The sequence below is a fragment of the Bombus pascuorum genome, chromosome 15 (genome assembly GCF_905332965.1).
Source record: "Bombus pascuorum chromosome 15, iyBomPasc1.1, whole genome shotgun sequence".
In the NCBI taxonomy this organism is placed as follows: domain Eukaryota; kingdom Metazoa; phylum Arthropoda; class Insecta; order Hymenoptera; family Apidae; genus Bombus; species Bombus pascuorum.
This window is the reverse complement of record NC_083502.1, coordinates 4,704,575-4,725,835: the sequence shown is the minus strand read 5'-3', so window position 1 is coordinate 4,725,835 and position 21,261 is coordinate 4,704,575. Positions and strand designations below refer to the sequence as shown.

Below are 21,261 nucleotides of genomic sequence, written 5' to 3'. Positions count from 1 at the left end.
AAAGGCGATCAAAGCTCTAATATCTCAAATACTATTTTTCTAAATTCACCTTAGAATTTATTATCACTTACCTGCTTTTGCTTCATCTTTTTATTAAGAAGAAGTAAATCGTTTATTTCTTAAGCATCGAACGTTGCAGTGGAACTGAAAAATCCACAAAAAGTGATATAATCAGTTTACAAATGCCACGTTGCTTTTACCTTTACCCTTGCGCATGAACATAATTTAAAAAATGCACGAGCGTCTTAATAACAGAATTATACAGTTTCTTCCTTGAAGCCATTCCAAAGCCATTTTGTCTTTCAATAAATGGCACGACTGTAATGGCATCCTGTCTCTCCAAGAGAATTATGTCATTTCAGCATAAGTGATCATGAAGGTATACACACAGTCCAGGGTATAGTGTTTCGTTTTACGTAACCATAAGAGGCTGCTGTCGAGTTGCAAGAGGGCGAGAACACGAATTAATGGTAATGCGTGCATGCATTGTGCGCAGAAAGCACGGTCGACATTGCACCGGGATCTTTGAGGTCCTCATTAAGGATTTTCATTACGTGTGCATTGGACTGCGAGACAGACTGCTTGTCGAACGCGTGTTGCATTGTCCGATGGATGTGCGTGACCATTTTGTCAATGTGTCCCTTGTCAGGATCAAGAGAATGGACGGTCATTGTCCTGGACTGAACGAGATTTTTTATTGAAACGTATAACTGCAGCGGTTTTAGACATAGTTGAGGACATATAGTGGTCTTAGCGATAATTTGAAGACATAAAAGACCTGCAACCTATTAGATCTTATTCAATCAGTGTAGGAATGTTTTTCATCATCCTTTTAAATATTTATGTAGAGTATTTACAATTGTACTGTGCAGAGGAGGTGCCAGAACCAAGTCATTTTGCTAGTTTAGTATCTTCTCCTGGTCAATGTTGCTAGACTCCTGACCAAATGTGTAATCTGACCACCATTAATGTAATTGCAAATTAGGAAACTTGATGTAATTCCAAGTTAGAGACTGACTATTTAGATCATTGTGTGTATTCGATTCTATATTACCTTTTAATAACAGAACTACGAAGATGGATTTTAGATCCCTACAAATAAATAGCCCATTACAGCCATTGCCCATTCATATGGGATTTTTCTGTACAGTCAATAGTATGACATTGCGTAACTGTTGCTTATTTTGAAAAATACGCAATTTCCTCTGAATCTCACTTCTGATAGCTCCTTCTGATAACACCAATTATTAGTTATTAACAACAACAGATACCTTTCTCAACATTTATCACGCAGTAGGCACCTGACCAATTGTGTAAATCCTAACTATTCCATAGGTATTATTTTAAGGTCGGATTTGACCAGAAACAAGTTAGGCTAACGCCACCTGTACGAATTCACCAAAAGTTCAATAAACATGTAATGGATAATTTTTTAAATTACATTTCTTCGATCATTTGTCAATGTGAATCCTCATTAGGTTTATGCCTTTCAATTATCATAGGAGATTGAATCCGATCGTCATGTTCTAATAACATGTTCATCGAAACAAATGGGAATAATAATTTCCGGCGATCAACCATGTCATTTGTCCCATAAAAAGAAGAAAGTTTGTCAATCACCGGTAGGATACGTTTCTTTTAACTTCTTCCTGACTATTTCGCGATACAACGCAGCAAAACAAGCGATCCCAGAGTTCCCCCTAGCGGGAATAAATCATGGCTCTTCCGTGGGATCTCTTTGGTCGAAGCCACGGTCAAGGAAACGTAGAAAGAGATCGATATTTCCTGCGTTCTAGCCAACGAACCGAATCGTAACAAAACACTTGAAAGGACGGCGTGCCTTTCCCGGCCATCCACAGCGTGTAATCTGTAATCTTCGAAACGTCGATGGACCAATTATTCCTGCTGCTTCGTGCAACTCCTCTGCGAGGATAAAACAGTTACTAGGAATTGGAAAAAATCGATCCTTCGTAAGAAGTACATAGAGAACAGCTGTTTAGTCTAGGGATTTTCGTGATCTCACGTTGGATCGATAAATGATAGAATAAGGAAGTAAGAAGAGACAGAAAATGTTGTTTTATAATCTCATGTTTATTGGTACTTATTACTTACACGATATTTACAGATATCGTGTAGCTTTAGCTATTTTCAGAGGAGATTATCGTCTAACGATGGTAAAAGCAAGTGATTTTTATGAATTCTTTTTACACTAAATACTGGCTATTTGGGACTAGACCTTTCTTGGGGTGTAAGTACAGCCTTGAAGTGTAAATATATCAGATATCTTAATTTAGGCTTTCTGTCGCGAGAACGGAATTAAATCCATGGTCCAGCGTGTCCAGGGCACGCATTGCTCGGCTCATTACTGCTTCGTTCTTCGTAGACCTCGTGGTGGAAAACGTGCCAGCCACAGGAACTGATTGAGCAACCCACTATCACGAATTGCTCTAGGGACGCGTCTACAGAGTCACGTGCGCCTGCACGTGGCGATATTCTTCGACAGGGGAAGATTTATTAATTTGAGAACTGTATAATGTGTTATTCATACATTCTCTTCATCCTTATGGTGTATTTCTCTGGTATGATGAAAGGAATAAACGATAGCTCATTTCTGTCGCATACCTTGCTCTTCAGTATAGTAGATATTTGCGTATAAATAGCTAGATATTTCCTTATAAATATGTAGATATTTTTACGTTATAGTATTGCGTTTCTGAATTCCTAAATGTGAAAATAATTAATGACTAATGAGTGATATTGGATATGTGAAATCCTAAAATATCCCCATTTATGTAGAAGATAAAATTCTCACAACAAGATTGACCTAAATCATAAATACATCAAAAATCATTATCTTTCCAACATCAAATCCGAAAATACCAAATGTCCACAGAAAAGAATGTGCGCAGTGAGTCCACTAACTTAGTTCAAGCTTACAGTTTTTGTCAGTTCTCTTGCGCGGATGAAATTCCTGCACATTCGTAGAAGGGAATGCACCTCTGGGTTTATCGATAACGTAAACAACGATGATTCAACGTTTCATCGTGGCACGAGTTTATTAGTTTATATATACTAACTTGACTGATCGTGTTGTATATATGCAATTAGCAGCAAGTGGTCGGTGGCTACGTTTGCCATTTGTAAGCGGTTACGTAAAGGGCCTCTCTTCGAGATCCGAATTATGTAACGGTACCGTTCCTTCGATATAATCATCGGCTATCCCGTGACTCGAGTGATTGATATCGAAATGGATGCGTGGATCTCAATTTGCTTTCCCCTGGTTACCCGATGAAAACCGAAACTCCGCCTCGAGCGTCGAAACAATTACGTTTTAGCCGTCAACTTGACAAAATTGCCTCATAAAAATGTATTGAATAGCTCCAAGTGTGCCGGATGAATCGCTGTAAAAAACTGAAAAAAGATCGTGCGATATATTTTTTTAACGAGTGTCTCTGTTGTCCAGAAAATCGAATAAAAAGCTGGGGGTTTGCCCTATTTTGGTGACGTCATTGCAAAGATGGCGCACGTTTAAGTTAGTGGCACGCCTCAAACTTTTAAGCTCGATTTATTTGAAAATTATGACTCCTAGAGAAAAATATTATTCTATATCTTTCGTTTAATTTTTTATGCACAACCAACTACTATTAATTATTCGAAGATATTTTTGTTGTTTAAAGGATGAGGCTGTCAAATATGTGAATGGTTAAATGTGGTTTGAAGAGGTTGGAGGAGTTTGAATACAAGATTCTTTTAATTTGATGCTTTAGACGCTTTGTATTGGAAAAGCTGACGTCGTTGAGGAATTTGAAGTGGCTGCAAGTAGCCGTTTTCTTTTCAACGAGCAACAGTCACGTTCATTCAATTGGCAAATGTCGCAACGATGTGCGAGAGTCACTTATGAAATCACTGATGAAACCATGGTTTTTCTCTGTGACTTTGAGATAAGGTTCATTCAAGATTCTAAATTCCAAGTTGTACATCTTGTCTGTTTCCCCGATCTTAACCTATATTCTGCGATACTTGAGTATAATCTGCGCGCTGTAATTTATCTTCTTTCATTGTACAGTTTAACAGCAATCTATAGGGTGGTTCCAAAGTTCTGAGACACTTGGAAAATATCTAACTGTTCGTCTAAGAATAAGTCGAAAAGTAGAATAAAAATTTTTCAATATAAGACATCGTTTTTTCTTTTTTTTCTAAATTAAAAATGTATTAAATTCAATTAAGTTGACGCATTATCAATACAATAGAATTTTGCACAGATATTGAATTATATCGTATCACTGTATCTAATAAGTCTTATATACTAGATGTTAGATTCTGATAGAAATTGACTCTTTACGATAAAATTCATAGTAATGTAGAAAATTAATAAATTTCATATTTATGCGTGTATAATATTACGTAAAATGTGAGTTGTACAATGTGTATGCGAGTATCGTGTGAAACGTTTGCCTGTGCCTATTTGTTCCAGAGCACAGTAGCATCCAGATTGATGGTAATCGATCTGACCACCTTATTCGACCAATAGAGTGGATTGCGTTATAGGAAACGATACTGTCTGTTTTTTATCACGCGTTTCGTCTTCCACGTGTCACCGTTCCACTGTATCACCTTACACGCGTTCCAGAATACGCGTTACTTGGGTGTCCATTAACATTGACAAGTTAACTTTTTTAATAGCAGGTTTTAATGGCTTTGTATTAACGCTGCCAAATAGCTATTATTCACTTTTTCTTTTTCTAGTTTGTCTTGTGACAAATGATGCAATTTCTCAAACATCAATGTGCCTAACAACTGGTATATTGTTATACTCAAACGTTTACGTGTTCAAAGTATTAAAATAGCAAGATACTAGTATACTGGTGTATGCAAACACGAAAGCTTCAAACTACGAAATGTACTATCGCGGTACTAAAGCACTAAGAGACTGAATATTGAATATTGAAATATTAAAGCATTAAAATATTAAGAATTCCTTAAATCGAAAAAACAACATAAAATACTATAAAAATCTGCAACGAACTACTTGAAATAATTACGCAACACTAACATTACCAAATCAGTGCACGACCTTTGGACATTATTAAAATTCCTAATATTTAGTTTGCAAGACTCTACAGAAGAAGACTCGACAGAAATGTATATGCATAAATCGCTTAACATAGTGACGTTTCACTTTTAACACCAATTTTACCAGGCTCGGTCAAATGACCGGTTCCAAAATTTAATTTAAGACTGTACATTCATTAACATATATTAACGAAAATTGAGAAACTGATTAATTAGATAATATAAGAATGTATATAAAGTTAAATAAACGAAAGGAATAGCAGTGAATGTATAACTTCAAATTAAATTTTGAAATATAATTTCAAATTAAATTTTGAAATGTGATTTCGAATTAAATATTGAAATTTCAAATTAAATTTTGAAATGTGATTTCAAATTAAATATTGAAATGTAATTTCAAATTAAATTTTCAGATGTAATTTCAAATTAAATTTTGAAGTGTAATTTCGAATTAAATTTTGAGATGTAATTTCAAATTAAATTTTCAAATATAATTTCAAATTAAATTTTGAAATGTGATTTCAAATTAAATATTGAAATTTCAAATTAAATTTTGAGATGTAATTTCAAATTGAATTTTGAGATGTAACTTCAAATTAAATTTTTAAACCGGTCATTTGACCGGGTCTGATTAAGTTAGTGTCAAAAATGTACTTGTAAGCCACTTTTAAGCCACTTAACGGTCAGATTGCTATTGTTAGCTGGTCATGAACTAGTTCAGTGCCATTTTGAGGTATGAAATCCAGATCGAGATTAATTCGATAGTGTTTTGAAACGGCCACGATGATAACGGCTGGCATTGAATAGCTGCATGACATGGGAACATGAAAGTGTGGTTGTTCGGTCTATGTTTGAGGAAGCCCCGGGGAATTTGTGCCACGTTTGTTTCAAATGCACGCTTTCGTTTCGTACATATTGGAGAAGGTTAAGAAATTTTTCTCATTTGATTGTTTGGAGAATATCGCCTGCTGTAATTGTTATGCAAATGATTTTGTAAAACACGAGCTCGATGACTGAAATATCAATGGGAAGAAAAAGGATAGATTGTGCGCATCGTATGCAAGGAACATGTATTTCTAAATTAGAACTGCACTGTGACAATAGCTCGTTATAAAATGTAATTAGAGTATTTTCTAGAATTTTCTGTACATTTCTGCTGTAGTAATATTCTTCTTAATATTTCAGGATAATAACACTTGTAATTAGTGTTGGATTATTATGAGAAACGAACGTGTACGTGTGAGTACGTGGCAAGAAAAATTATTCAACATACTGAAAACAAATTATCTTTACACATAGACTGCAGTATAAATGGCAGAATGACATAACAACCATTTGTTTAGTATGAGTGGACAGCGATATTCTTTTCTTTCGTTTTGTTACTAACGGTTAGCTTTTTAAGAGTTCAGTCTGAAATATAGATGTGCCTTCTTCCAATATAAATTAGAGAAATAATTATTCCAATAAAAGATTATTACATCTTTTAATTTATTGCCTATAATCGGTAATCGTATTTGTCATCTTCATTTTTTATTTCATCTCTTTGTAACGACATTTAAAAGAACATATATGAGGCTAGCTCAATTATAAAATAAAAGTGGGAATTTTTTCTATATCACATACAAAAAAAGGATCTACCAAATTTTCTACAATTTTTATTTCAATTTTAATTTCAATTTTAATTTTAATTTCAATTTACATTTCAATTTAAATTTTAATTTTCTTAAAATAAAATATTCCTAATTCAGTTGGTTCAACATTTTTCTAATGAAAAATTCCGTTTTTCTATTGATTTCCAGGACTAGAGAGGAGAGGCCATCCAGAATGGTTCTAACCGTGACTGAGGACACGCCAGCAGACATGCTAGCCGGTAGCATGGAGCTCCTGGTCCAGTTACCTCAGGAGCATCATCTTCAAACGCAGAGGGTCACGGTACAGAGAAGGTATACTAGTCTTTCAAATTCATCTTTCATATGTACTTGCCTCAAAAGTGGCTGCCACGTCTAAAAAATAGTAGCATCTTTAAAATTGAGAAGTACCTACTTGCAACAAATTAAATAAATAAAATTAAATGCATAATTTCGTCGTAATCAAATTTCTAAGTGAAAAATAGAATCAGGTGTCATTTTTGTTATTTTCATTTTATAAGAAGAATTCTATGGAACTCCAGGAATTCTAAATCTAGGAACTCTAGGGATTGTAAAGAACTTGAGGAAATTCTAAGGAATCCCCTATTCTTTAGCATGTTTTTCAAATTATGTCACTTTTGTAGCAGGAGTTTGACATAACCGTTAATTCCAAGGACTAAAATATACTTTGCTGTAGCAAGCATATGAATTAGGGACCTTCTAACGAATTCAACTTAATTTAGTTTGTAATTAGCATTAGAAATAAAAATTTGAGTTTAATAACACATTTAAATTAGTTTAGCCCAAGCTTATGTAATAGAAATGTACTTTTGCAATACACCTATGTAAGGTTTGTCTAACGGTGCAACATGGAACTGACAGTGAGCAGAATCATCCTAACAGCCCTGAAATTAATTTAACGGTCCAATTAGCAGATTAATTCCCCGATTCCTGGAACCTCCAGGCCATAATGCCTGTAATCATTGTGTTATTGCAGCGTGACGCTGTTCAAATTACGACCAGACGTTGTTGGTGCATAATTATGAAACATTCTCCTCTTGTTCAATCACTGAGATCATTCTCATTAACATCATCTAGAATCTAGAAAGTTCACCCTTCATTTTTGTCCGATTTAACTTGGTCAGCTTGTTGCTAACAGAAAGCTCTGCAGATAGAAACATTAGATCATTAGATCTGAATGTTTATGCAATTACAGCAAAGCTGAAGACGTAGAAACACAAAGAAATATTTAAATATTAAATAAAATGTCCAAAGTGAAAGGAAATGTTCCTTATACGGTGGAACCTCGGTAACTAGAACTCAGAAACCTCTGTAAGACTACAATTTTGTTCATTCCCTTCCGCTCCGCTGCGAAGACCTCTGGAAGTCGAAATAAAACTTACTTCAACTTGAATTATTCGTCACGTGTCCGCGGAAGCTAATCGTTTTTCGTCGGTCGAACGCATAATTACCATCGCTTATCGCTTGTGTAAATTTTCCATTTATATACGTCGAGTAAAACGAGTTCCAAGAGGAAGCTTAAAACGCTAACGCTTCCCAAAAAGGTGAATGTAATTATGCCTTCGTACGAAGCTTCTGTCCGACGAAATTTCGTTTGTTCAACTTCTTTTTCTTGAAAACTTCGGTAAGACAAAGCCTTTGTAATTGGAAGATCTCAGCTCTTCCCTTTAGGTTCGAGTTACCCAGGTTCGACTGTATGAATTAAATTCTAGATTTTGTCTTTATTTAGTTCTATTCACAAAAACACGAAATTCCCTGAGAATCCACGCAGCCAATCCACTAATCACTTTGCAGTTAGTTCTTCTACAAATTTACTTTTGATTACTCTATAATTGTACCTAAAACTACGTAAGCTATGAGAAAAAAAATTTCCCTATAGCGTGATCATCCAGTCGTTAGAAAAGCAAATAAATCACCAGTTTCTCTTAATTGACGATAATTCTTCGATAAAAAGCTCCTGAAATATCCAGTCATTTTCCCTGTCCATTCTACTCGAGCAAATGTAACCTGCTCTATAGTGCACTTAGGCTACGAACAGAATCTTTATATCACGGTGCTTTCTAGAGATGCTAAAAAAGAAAAACCACTAGAAGGAGAAATTCAGTCGACTGTTTCTCTAGGATTAGTTTTTTCCACTTACGTATTGATCTCCATTCAGTTTTTTTTTTTCTAAATGACGTTTACTCGATCCTCGTACTTTCCACAAATTCGGGTCGCCCCATGAAAATGGTAGCTATTGAAGAAACAATACTGGAACCTACCAAAGAATTATTTGTTGACTAATGATCCGTTTACCGACGCGAGAAAACGTTTCAGTTGAAAGAAAGTACCCATTCGTTATTCCATCCGTGCTGTGAGTAGTGTTTTCTCGTTCTTTGTGGTCTACGCTTGCTATTATTACCATAAACTAATATTTTCTTAGGCGTGGAGCCTTTGTAAACGTTGGAAATTTTGTTGGACAGGCAGAAAATGCAAAATCGTGCGCTTCAGAATATACAAAGCAGGTTTAAGGTAGCGAGAATATTAAATAAAACAATATAAATGGTTTTATTTGTATAATATACTGATAATATAATATAACACAGGCCAAATATAACATTAATAATATAATATTCATTTTTATAGAAATAAAGTTTTTAAGTAATAAATAAGTGCATTAAAACAGCCATAATTACGTAAAATAAAAACACGTCTAGTAAAGGAAAGGGTAATCCCCGAGGTAGCCATATTTGAACAGCAGCGGCGCATGCGTTAAAAAAGCGCGCGCGCTTTAAATTTCAAACTCGATTTTCTCAAAACCAGGCAGTTCTCTTCGAAGATGTTACTCTGCGTTGTTTCTTCTTTTTTGTCTTCGCCTTTCGTAAACACACTATCGTTATAATCAAATTTCTGATCAATTATCGTGAAAATAATTGAAATAAAATAAAAATAATTTTAAATAATAATGGAAAATTCAGGTATAGAATGCAAAGTTCAGGGACTGATTTCCTGAGACGTGTCGACGCAATGTCGGGGAACGACATGGCATAATGTGGCATGACTTATCGCTTCCTTGGCGTGCAAATCTTCGAATTCTAAACGGTTCCTCGGATTTCTTTCTGTCCACAGTATGCCGATGATGGATCTCCTCGTGCAGATCGCCACAGCACACAAATTGACAGCTTCCAGCTACACTCTGCAAGCGATTGGAGAACGTGGAATAGTTCTACCTCATCAACCTAATACGCCAATTGGTGCATTGGATGCACTTCAGGTATTGCAACTACATATGTTAGAATACTATAGTCTATTTAACGAGTCGAGATATCTAATAGCTATAAACGCATATGCGCGTGGTTGTATTTAACCTGTTAACTGTGGGCAGTCTAGTTCCTTTACGGCAAAGTAAGTAGAAGGTTAAGTATCGAAAATATTTCAGTTTAACACTAACTTACCAGACCCGGTCAAATGACCGGTTTCAAAATTTAATTGAAGATAGTAATAATAATAATATAAATTATGGATCTGTACAAAAATAACATACAAATTTTTTAATTTGTGATACAGATGTGCACAGAAGCATTAACATATGAAGCACGCGCGGTGCATCTCACACTTTTCTGCGCTCACATCGAAAATCGTTCATCATATATAAAACAGGCCATATCTCGATCTTCGTTGTCGCTGAATGACTCTATTGCGAATTTCTTTTTAAAACACACGTTCCTAATTTCGTCCTCTGGGTATCCATGTAGAGGAACGAAACGAGGCACAAAGTCACACAGCTTTTTAATATAATTGTCAGTTGTAATCGATAAGCGATAGAACGAATCTACAAAACGACTAGAAATGCCCAATTCCTTCGTCTTTCCTGTCATTCAACTATAGGGACATTTCTATTTTAAAATTTCAGTTTCCAGGCTGAAGCACTTAACAGCAAAGATTGATCAGGGGAGGAAATTTAGGCTCCTTATTCTACACATAGGTCGTGGACTTCTCTGTAATTTTTCAGATAATTTCTCCCATCCTCGCAAGCTCTATGAGGTTCTTTCTTGGGTGGAGGATCTCAACAGGAAATTGTATCAAGGAGAGTAGAATAACTCTTGAGTCTGCAGTTTTTCTGCCTAGGGAAACGAAGGGTTAGAGTGGAGGAGACGACTTGGAATTCCATGAATCGTGCAATCCTTAATCTCTAAGAGGCGGTGTAGTTGGGTTTTTCTGAAGACTGCTTCTAATCTCTTCTAATCTTATAGAATTACCTTGCCGACTTCTAATCGGAACCGTTTCGTTACACGTGTCTGGTGTCTTTCGAGAAGTCTCGACCATTTCTTATGTTTCTTTGAATTAAATAGAGAAAACAAAATTTAAAAATTGAAAGAATAATTTATCGGTGGCAGAGGAATTAGGAAACTTTCCTTTAATTGCTCATTTTTATATTCATAATCTCAGTTAAGGGTATTATTGACAAAAACCAATCCTAATTTGGCAAAATTTATATTGCTGTTTCCATGAAATAGAGAAGTGATTCTGTGTGAGAATGAGAAGTGATTCAATTTATTTTTCAAGTATAATTCCACTTCCATAAATACAGCATAATTGATTAATATTTATAGTGTTCAATGATTTTTCAATTTTCATCTTAATTTTCATTCCAATCTTAATATTAATTTTAATCGTGATGAGTTTATTACAAAATGGGGACTCTATTGAAAATTGTTTTGTCTTTAATGTTGCAGGTAAAGCTGCTACCTAAGCAGGGCACTTTTGTACCAAGAAAATCGAAGCAAGTTAATCAACCGTTCGAAACCACTTTTAGGCTACAGGTAAAAAAGAAAAATATATGTATTTAATAATCTAGTCATATACTATATCAGAGAGCCAGCGAAATTTAAGAGTCCAATTGTCCTGTAAACATTTTCTTAAGACTTCAGATTTCAACATGCTAGCCTTATTGTTCCATTTTCTATATCTGATAATTTATCAAGTAATCAGCGAGCACTAGAAAAAATTATGATTGTGAAACTGTTGTAGGTACATCTACCAAGAAATCAACTGTGGGTGTCCAGAGTCAGTCCGAAGATGAATCTAGGCGAGATCTTGGATCAAGTGTGCCGCGAAAAAGATCTAGATAAGAACAAGTATGAACTGCGTCACCCAGGTAAGCAACATAAATACATTTCTATAATTAACAAGCTCGTAGAAAAATAGATAAAGATGAGAAAAATAACAAGATAAGTAAGATAATAATTAGGGCAATTGCTGAAGCTAGAAACGTAAAAACTTGAAAACACATATACAGTTAAATTAATATTATTAGCAAATTTTATAAGCTACAAGTTAACAATATTGACTTGTTAGTTACCAGGACTCTCAATTTCTTCGATATAACAACTCGTTTTTGGTTATAGATCTCCCAATCTATTTTTCAATCCATTATATCTTCATTATCTGTTTACTGAATTCAACAATCTCAATTGGATAGCAATAGGGTCTATATCATCGAGAAATCTCTTGCACTTGCAAGAGCTAAAATTAAACTAACTAAAATTAATTTGTCGTTGTTAATTTTTCATTACATAATCACAAAAATTCCTGATTGAGAGATGCTTTGGTTAACAAATTAATAATTATCTTGCACAACAATGAAAAGACCTATGATAATACAAATAAAATTTTAGAATGAAACTTTCTAAATGACAAATTAGCCCATTATTTGATTTCACTTGAGATAGTAAAATCGCAAAAGAAAATTTTATTACCTATAACTTGTAACTTTCTTTCTCTATCAGGTCTTTAATGTTACTAGTTGATGAATTACTGCTCAAATGATACATGATTCAAATGATACCAGTCTGAGATTTTAGCAATAGTAGCTAGGAACGTTGACCCGAAGCTTGTTAAAGGTTTAGCAAAGGTATCAACTAGTGGCGAACTGTGTTAAGCAATTAAGACGTTTACATAAGATTTCAAGTGGAGATTTATTATTTGAGGTTTGCCCACGCAGAGAACAGTTTGATAAGGCTATCCCAGATGATTGGTGGATATTCATTGCCCTGGAAAACGTAGCTGGGACGGAACTAGATTCGTTCATTTGCGCTTGATATTTAAACCGGTAGCACTGGCCAGGTTACCTTTTTCAAGATATAATACCAACAGGTTTACCTGGTCAGTCGATCATATTTTTATTAACGCACTTCTTCCTTGAATAAGCAGAGCATTATTGAACTCGTTGTATAACTTCGTCGTCTTTTTATAAATAATTGAGGAGCTTTCTAGAAAAAAGAAATCCATGAGACAAAATCGTAGACTGAGAAAATAGAGTTAGAGGTTTCAAATTTTAAATAACAAAACCTCTTATTAATGATTGTTTCTGTCGAAAATTAAATTCTTTGCATTCCAGCATTTCTTTACCTTAGAACGAGATTCTCTACCAATTTCTGAAAACCAGTCAACCAAATTGCTTTTTACTGTTAAGGGATTAATGGAATATGGTTTGGATTTAAATCCATAAGAAGGTTTTACAGAATTTAATAATATTAATTATTAATCACTTATTATTTCAATAGTAGTAATTAATCTAATCTTTTAAGATTCTATTACAGTGGTTATTCCATATACATTACTAGTTAACGCTCACGTGGCGCTAGTGTAGCACCACCAGTTGCCATAGCATTAAATTACATAAAAGGAAAGAATTCCTGGAAATATTATTTCATATCAAATTGCGTGCTGTGGCATTATTTACGTGATGAATGTTAGCATCAATTTTCAGAAATAGATATCAGATTTGCCAAGAAGTCAGTAGCCGTGCGCATCGGTTGGGTTTGCTCAAATCAATATGGCTTCTGAAGCCATCCAGATCATCTATGTGTATATATATACATATGTATACACACATGTACACACTCACACACGTGTAATAATGTCCTAATTCAATTTTCTTGATATTCTGCATTCTTGTTCACCAGACGGAAAGTCTTTCTAATAAGATATACAATTTTAGGACTATGCGTCTGATTTCTCCTTGCTTTTGTAATCTGAGCGAACTTTGGAGGATATTTCTCGATATTATCGCGTATATTTTATTTGCTCTTTCCCACATTTCGTGCATGGTGATCTTGAACGAACTATTAACACTTCAGATAACTGCGAATGATGACTTTCTCTAAGAGAAGATACGTCATTACTTCCTGCAAAAGACAGGAATAACACGAGAGTCTGCGTATTGAGGTTGTTTTTTCATCTTTAATTACTTTTGCTATGAACCTCTTCGATTTGATTCATTACTTTGTAACTGAGTTTGCTCTTTTCTTTGTAAGAAACTGCACCCTTTATGTAGATCAGTATTAGAATTTCTAAAATATTAAAAAAGGAAGACAAAAGATATTAGTATTTAGCAAAACTTACATAGGGACTTACACGGGGATTTTAAAGTTTCTAACTTATGAAGAAGAAAAATTCTACAATTTTTTTTTTAAATGATTGTTTTAGTTTTATGTAGAGATCTACCATGAGTATGTTAAAGCAGTCAAGATTACAAAGAAGATATTAAATCTTTTGATCCTTCCAGAACCAAATTCTTTTTCAGATAAGAAAAATTACTTTCTTTCTTAGTTATTAATAAAAAAGAACTCACTTTTTAGCAGTTTTATAAAGGAAACATAATGTATTAAAATTTGAGACCTTTTTTTTAAATCAAACAGTAGTAAGTAGGGGTTTAATCTACCCTCTTGAAGCAGAAAATAATCTTCGTCATAAAGATAGCAATTTCAAATGAATCACCCTATAGATCATCGACTGTAGAATACCCTACTACATTCTAACATAACCAGATTCGCTGGTAAATGGCTCGGCCATCCTCCATAGCCTATTCTCGATACTATGAACACCGGCGGGAACTCCCCGATTATATATCTCGCGTACTTACGCGCCGGTGCACGAGATATTTCAGTTAGCTAGTTACACCAAGCCAGTTGTGTTAAGATCGCTATCGCAAGGTTGCCGGCCGACTCTTCCACTTGTTACTCCTAGTCGTTAAGCGTGCATGCCTTGCGTTGCTCTTCGGGCTCCGTCGTCCCTGCGGAAACCCAGGCTCCTTTACACTTGTTACCGATCCCTTGGACCTGGAAGAATCTCTTTTTGCGCTCCTAAGCCGCGCCTCAACTGGAATCTGCTGTTCCAAGCAATTGATTCGAGTGCAAGGATCTTGATCTATTTTGAAGAATAATTGTTAATAAAGAGAATATTTTGAGGTACTGGATATTCAAATCTCTTTTGGTCCACATTTTATTGTATTTCCTGTATAGGAGCTTTTTTATTGGAGGAAACATACATTCATAGGATATCTTCATCCTTTACTGGAGAATGATATAGTAATTTAATGAGAATGATATAATAATTTCCTGTAATGATGTAAAGATAGTTCTTTTTATGAATTAATTCTTGGTTAATAAAAAATCTACTGTGATTCATTGAAGATGCTTTTTATGTGAAATAACATTTGTTAAAAGATATTTAACATTGAAATAGTCCTTGACAATTAATTTTCTAAAAGAAAGAAATAAAAAATCCAAAAATTGACTTTCTTTGCAGCAAGCTTGGAGACACTGGACCTGTCGCTGTCACTGCAGGATTACCATCTTCAGGAAGTCACTCTGTACGCCAAACAAGGTAGATCACTAGGCTCAGCACTCAGCTCTCAAGATATAATGGCTCTACAAAGGCAAGAAGAGCGACGTAGGCAACAGGCGAAGCAAGGTGTCTTTGGATTTGTGTTCAAGAAATCCAAGGAGGGTTCCTTGAGTACCGATAGCCTCGGAGGACGTAGTGCATCACCAGCGAGGAGCGATGAGACTGGAAGAAGCACGAGTCCTTTACAACCGCCTACCAGACCTCAGAGGAAGCGGAGACCCGCGCCAAAGCCGCCTATTCAGGCAGACGTTAGTAATGTTAGTAGAATTGTTCTGTATACAATATTCTACACTCTATTGTTTATACGTATGAATGTTATAAAAATGGACAAATTAATGACAATTAGTGACTCGGAAAAGTATTATGGAAGACTGTTTTTAATATTTATGCAATTAAATGATATAATACATAAAGATAAGCAAGTGTTAAAATATTTTTGAATATCAGTATAAATCTTATATACAATTAGGACAATTTTAGCAAAGAATATATTAAGAATCGTTACTGTCATCTTTGGAAAATATGCCGCTAACTATTCCAGGGTACAGAAGAAAATTGTGCAGACTCCAGCAAAGACAAGGTAGTGATCAGTCACAGTCGTAACAGCAGTGACAGTTCAGGCTACCACGAAGCTTCTGTGTTAAGTGACAACCCAGATTCCGCTGGAAGACTTCCAGAAACATTGCCCAGGAGGAACAAGGTTCCACTGGAAATGCCCAGGAAATTAGCTCAAACATCACAATCCAGCAAGAGCTTGAGCAATCTGACTTCTATGCCTGGTACGCTTAGTCACGGAATTAGCAGTACCTCCTTAAGTTCCACAGGTCTTTCTTATGTTATGTATATATACATTATGTTACATATAGATCTTTCTTATGTTATATTAAGCACGGATTTCCTCTTTTTAACTTTATAGTTTTAATTTCGTTGTTGTTAGTTTAATAGTAAATCTTGTTTATAAATGTTTTTAGTAAAAGAAATAGTAGAGTAGTTATAATAAATATAATCCCTAATGATGATGATTCAGTTCCTTCTTCTCTCTATCAGATTTCCCCGTTCAATTTGTTAGTTCTATTATTAATTATTAGAATAAAATTATCTTCTCTTGCTGTGCTATTCCAAACATCTATCAAATTATTCATATCAAATTTTTAAAAAATTTTATTGAATTTTTCCAGGATTACGAAAGAAAAGGGTCGCACCTCCTCCGCCAGTAACCAGACCCCTGTCGTCCGCCATCTCCACCCAAGCTCTGGAACGCATAGTTGACTCCGAAGAGTCTCTAACGTCAGACATGGATCCTTCCAAACCTCCTTCCGACATCAGTGTCCCGTCCAAAGCAAACTCTGACATAGAAGAGCGTCCAAAGGCCAGTTCAGACATCGGAGTAACAACACTCGGCTCAAAACTATCCAACAGTATTGATTTCACCAATCCAGACAGCTCGAAAGTGGAATTAGAATTGAAGGGTAGCAAATGTGATATCGAACCGCGCCACAGATCCGGATCCATAAACGTTAAGTTACCTAGCACGGAACCAGGGCACCCTGCACCCGTAGAAGACGCTCCTGTAGATTCTAGATTGCCGCGGAAGAGAGGTAAGCTAGTGCATAGTTGCAGTAGTATAGATGATAACCACCCCTCCTATAGTTTCGTATCTAAAAATAGCTTTGAGAACGGAAGAGATGGAACAGATTTTGTCGAACAACGTACTAGTCGCTTTGATCCAGAGAAACTTAAATTACAGGCCAAAATTCAAGAATGTAAGGTTGAACGTAGGAACGATGAAGTACCTATAAATTTTAACAACTCCTTTTTCAAGAATAGCTCTGTTAGATACAAAGTTAGCTCTTTAGAATCAGAAAATAATTGTTCCTCATCAAGGTCTGAATTGCAGAAGTCTCAGAGCTTTGCGTGTTCCAATATGATCACTCCAAAAGCTAGACAATGGGCGAAGATGCGCTACCGTCCTGATAGTCAGAGTATTTCTAATCAGAGTTCGCTTAAATCTCAGAGTAGGTTGGTTAAGATGCAAACTGTAGTTAATTTGGATGATATAGGGACTAATATCGAGGACATACCAAAACGTAGTATTTTAGAAGATAAATCTATTCCTAAGAAACTGCATGTGGATAATTATATTTGCGGGGACAGGTGTCAAGCTAAAGCATTGAAAAATAGTTCCAGCTTTCAAGTTGGTTATAAATTAAGGGAGACTAAGATAGTAAGCGCCTTTGAAAAGCCAAAATTGTCAGGTTCTAGAAGTTTCTCTTCTAAAAACAACGTTTGCGAGTCAATCGAGAGTAGACGGCCGAGACTGGGAAATGTTAGTACAACAAAGTGTTACAATGGTTCTATTTCTTCTAGTCTTAATGAAGATATATTTGAAGGTTCAATGATTGATAATCGTAGATCCAATCTTTCACCACCTCCATTGAGTAATCTCCAGATATTTGCAATTTCTACTAAACCATTGGATATTCCAGTGACAACCATAGATTCTGTGCCTAGTGATGTCGATAAATTACCTTCTTTGCCTATTATTCAACACAGTGAATGTAGATTGGAGTCTGAGAAAAAATTGAGTATCTTGGAACCACCTCCTCCAGGATTGGTCAGTCGAGAGGAGTCGACAGAAAACTGGAATAGGTTCTTGATTCAATTGAATTCGATATTGGAGACCAGGGCTGGAGAATTTGTTTAGATTTTACAGAAATATGTTCCATCCTTTACGATTCTACGTTATTATTAGACTACGGATTTTTATGTATTTATGTTTGCGTATTTTTATGTATTTAAATTTACGTGTCTATGTATTTAAATTTGCGTATTTATGCCTTTAAGTTTGCGTAAATATTCGCAATCTAGTTATTATTAATGTCCCGCAATGCCCGAATTAATATTGTTTGAAGTAGATTTTGCAAAAGACTGGTGACTATGTTATTATCATTCCAAAATTTGTACTTATTTCATTTTATTTTCGTCATCATAAGATATAGTAGTTAAGAGATCCACCTTCTGTAAATACACAATACTGTCCAAAGAGAAAACTGTATCTTAAATAAGATTAGAAATAGCATTTTCGTTTTGCATGTTTGTACAGAGTTGCACCCTTATATTTTCTACTCTCTCTTAAAGGTGACCATATTTACCCGCTTGCTAACTAGACATGTTGGTGATGGCCTATTCTTTTTCTTTCCCTCTGAGTATAGTTGGAGAACCTGTTCCACTTCCCAAGCCTAGAAAAGTTGCCACAATACGGCCCGAGGTGCCAAAACGCAAACTAAAACCGCCCTCCCCATTGAGTAGAACCCTCAGTTCAGACTCCAGCTATGTAGACTGCTTGTCCAACGCTCCTGCGCACTCCAGTACTGGGAGTTACATAATTGACTCAAGTTCCAATTGTGGAAGCTCCATCAAAGGTGAAGAGAAACTGGACGTCTGTTCCAACTATTCTACCAGTGAGGATGAGGTGTTCATGACGCCAGGCCACCAGAGTGAAGCAAGCTTTGATTACAGTTCAATAGACTTGGAGGAAAAGAGCCAAACTACTTCCACGGATACAACTTTAAATAACGATATTGATGATGGAGCTAATAGTGAAAGAAAATTGAGTATAAATGAAGATAAAGTAAATGTAGAAGCTTCTTTAAACCAAGATTCTACACTGGTAAAAAGTGAACTAAGTACAGTATCATCAAAGAATTCTAGCCAAGAGAAGAAACTTTGTGCTGTAATATCTACTATGCCAAAGTGTGACCACTTGAGTTCACTGAGCATCAAAGATGCAGTTAGTCAAAGTAAAGAATGGGAGGGTCTGAAAGAACCAAAGAAAGCCAGGATTCCTCGAACAGCGTCGAAGTCCAATGATTTTGAAGTTAATACGTTAGAGAAGCAGAAGAGGCATTTAACTTCTCATACAGAGGATATCACATTTGCCTTAAATTTGAATGTGAATCCTAGTCTGCTGTCTGACAGAGATCTTGTACAGCAATCGAGGGAGGAACAGGATACTGAGTCTCAGGATGTGGGTGGAGAAAAGTCCCCTGTTGCAGTGGTTTCATCAGGTGCATGTCTGCATATCATTAATGTGTGTGAGAACTTTGTTCCAGTAACGCAGCTTTCAAATAGTTCTCTATGCTCAAATCACTTTAAATGTAAATAGCATGTTAAAGATTTTAGACAATATTAGAAGTGATTTAAAGCATCATCAGCTCATCTTCACTAATATAGTTTCTTATATACTAATATCTAGATTGTGGATCTTTATGCATTTATGTCAAATTTGAAAATGCAAAAATTCTTAATTAGATTCATAAAAATATAAAATTGTATAGCCATTAAAAATATATTAATGTTTTGAAATTTTTATGGTTAAGAAATTGTTTGATGTCTTGTAAATGGTGGTGGAACATAAAAAAGAATAGTAGTCTCACTTTCATGAGGTTTCTGGTTTACTTGTATATTTTTAACTACTCCATGGAAAGATAAATCCTTTGAATTATTTTGTATCATCGAATAATTCTCTGATCTTTTAAAATATTCTATTACAGATACAAATCTCTCAGAGACTGACGTACTACTTCAGAAAGTATCTGACACTTTGTCCAACTCTCTACCTGTAGCATCATTCGATGAGGTACCAGTGTCTCCAACAGTAACTAAATTAGAGCCAACGAACATTTCCAAAGAAACAGACCAGAAAAACAAGAAGATCTCTGAGTATCCCAATGGCTTTGATGTGAACATCGGCTCGGCAAATTTGACTGTAAACTCTCAGCAGGACACGTCAGACTATGTATCAGCAGTCGATGAAGATTTATCTGTCACCGACTGGGAGTATCAACTGCCAGCTCCTCCAAGTGCCTTCAGAGACTCTGCTTCTCCTGTCTTCGATAACTTTGAAGTAATCACACCTTCGCCTGAATCATTCAGAGATACAGAAATCACTGAATTAACCTCAACTTCAAACGAGAAAGATGAAAGGAATAGTGTAGAAAAGGTAGAAAGGCAAGAAATTGAGGTTAGGAAAGAGACTCCACATGCAAAGTCCTTCATACAACGAAAGCCAGAGTCTAGCATGAAAAAGGAGGTGATTTATGAGCTCGAGAATAAAATAAGTACTTTGCCTCAGAATACTATGTCTCAGAAGGATGTGGATTCCAGGAGGTCATTGAACCCCTCAACTCCCAAAATTTCCCCTGTAGATAACACATTATCAAATTTTACTATCACAACATACAGCAAGCAAAAGAACCTGAATATATTTGAAGAAGTAGAACAGTCTAGAAAGACAAATTCTGATGAGAGATTTATCAGATCCTTTGCGACTCTGACAAGAAACAAGAGTAATCTCGATGAGAGTGAAGACAATAATCTGAAGGAATTCAGCGTTGGAACATTGCAAGGGAAGAAAAAGGTAACCGCAGGAGAAGATAAGTCGAGTGAGACAAAGCTGGAACCAAAGATACAAACAGAATCCCTGCAGAGGTGGCAGTCTGATAATGAAAAGAGCAATATTCAGAGATCCAAGAGCTACATGTCCATGTGTGACAAATCTTTTCTCCAAGGAAATATATATGAGATTGAGAGTATCAAGAATGAAAAAAATCTGGAAATGGACGATAGTGGAATGAAAAAAGCAACGAGCATTAGCAACCTGAGCGTAACTGCGACTAAAAACGACGAGAAATCCTCACAGTGGCGGGATAATATTCTGAAGCGGCCTACCAAAGAAAAGCAACTGCAGTCTGTACAGGTAATTATCTTCCAATTTAAGATTTTTTATACAACATTTATTAAAGTTTTTCCGTTACATTTTTTTTTTGTAAAATATAAATTTTTTAAATCGTCCCTTCTTTGTATTCAT

At 35.4% G+C, this 21,261-nt stretch overlaps 1 protein-coding gene across 6 annotated transcripts in view; it reads left to right on the top strand.

The window, feature by feature from the left end:
• The window catches only part of LOC132914717 (protein cordon-bleu), a 95,975-nt gene that overhangs the window by 71,850 nt on the left and 2,864 nt on the right, over window positions 1-21,261 (top strand). For 4 of the 6 annotated variants that reach the window (XM_060974053.1, XM_060974055.1, XM_060974056.1 and 1 more), the window contains 9 exons: window positions 6,873-7,016; window positions 9,831-9,975; window positions 11,438-11,524; window positions 11,733-11,859; window positions 15,294-15,649; window positions 15,934-16,216; window positions 16,571-16,990; window positions 18,605-19,459; window positions 19,946-21,150. In XM_060974053.1, coding sequence (XP_060830036.1) covers window positions 6,873-7,016; window positions 9,831-9,975; window positions 11,438-11,524; window positions 11,733-11,859; window positions 15,294-15,649; window positions 15,934-16,216; window positions 16,571-16,990; window positions 18,605-19,459; window positions 19,946-21,150 — 3,622 coding nt within the window. The remainder of the gene's footprint in view (window positions 1-6,872; window positions 7,017-9,830; window positions 9,976-11,437; window positions 11,525-11,732; window positions 11,860-15,293; window positions 15,650-15,933; window positions 16,217-16,570; window positions 16,991-18,604; window positions 19,460-19,945; window positions 21,151-21,261) is intronic. The other 2 variants (XM_060974054.1, XM_060974058.1) reach the window with 2 other exon arrangements.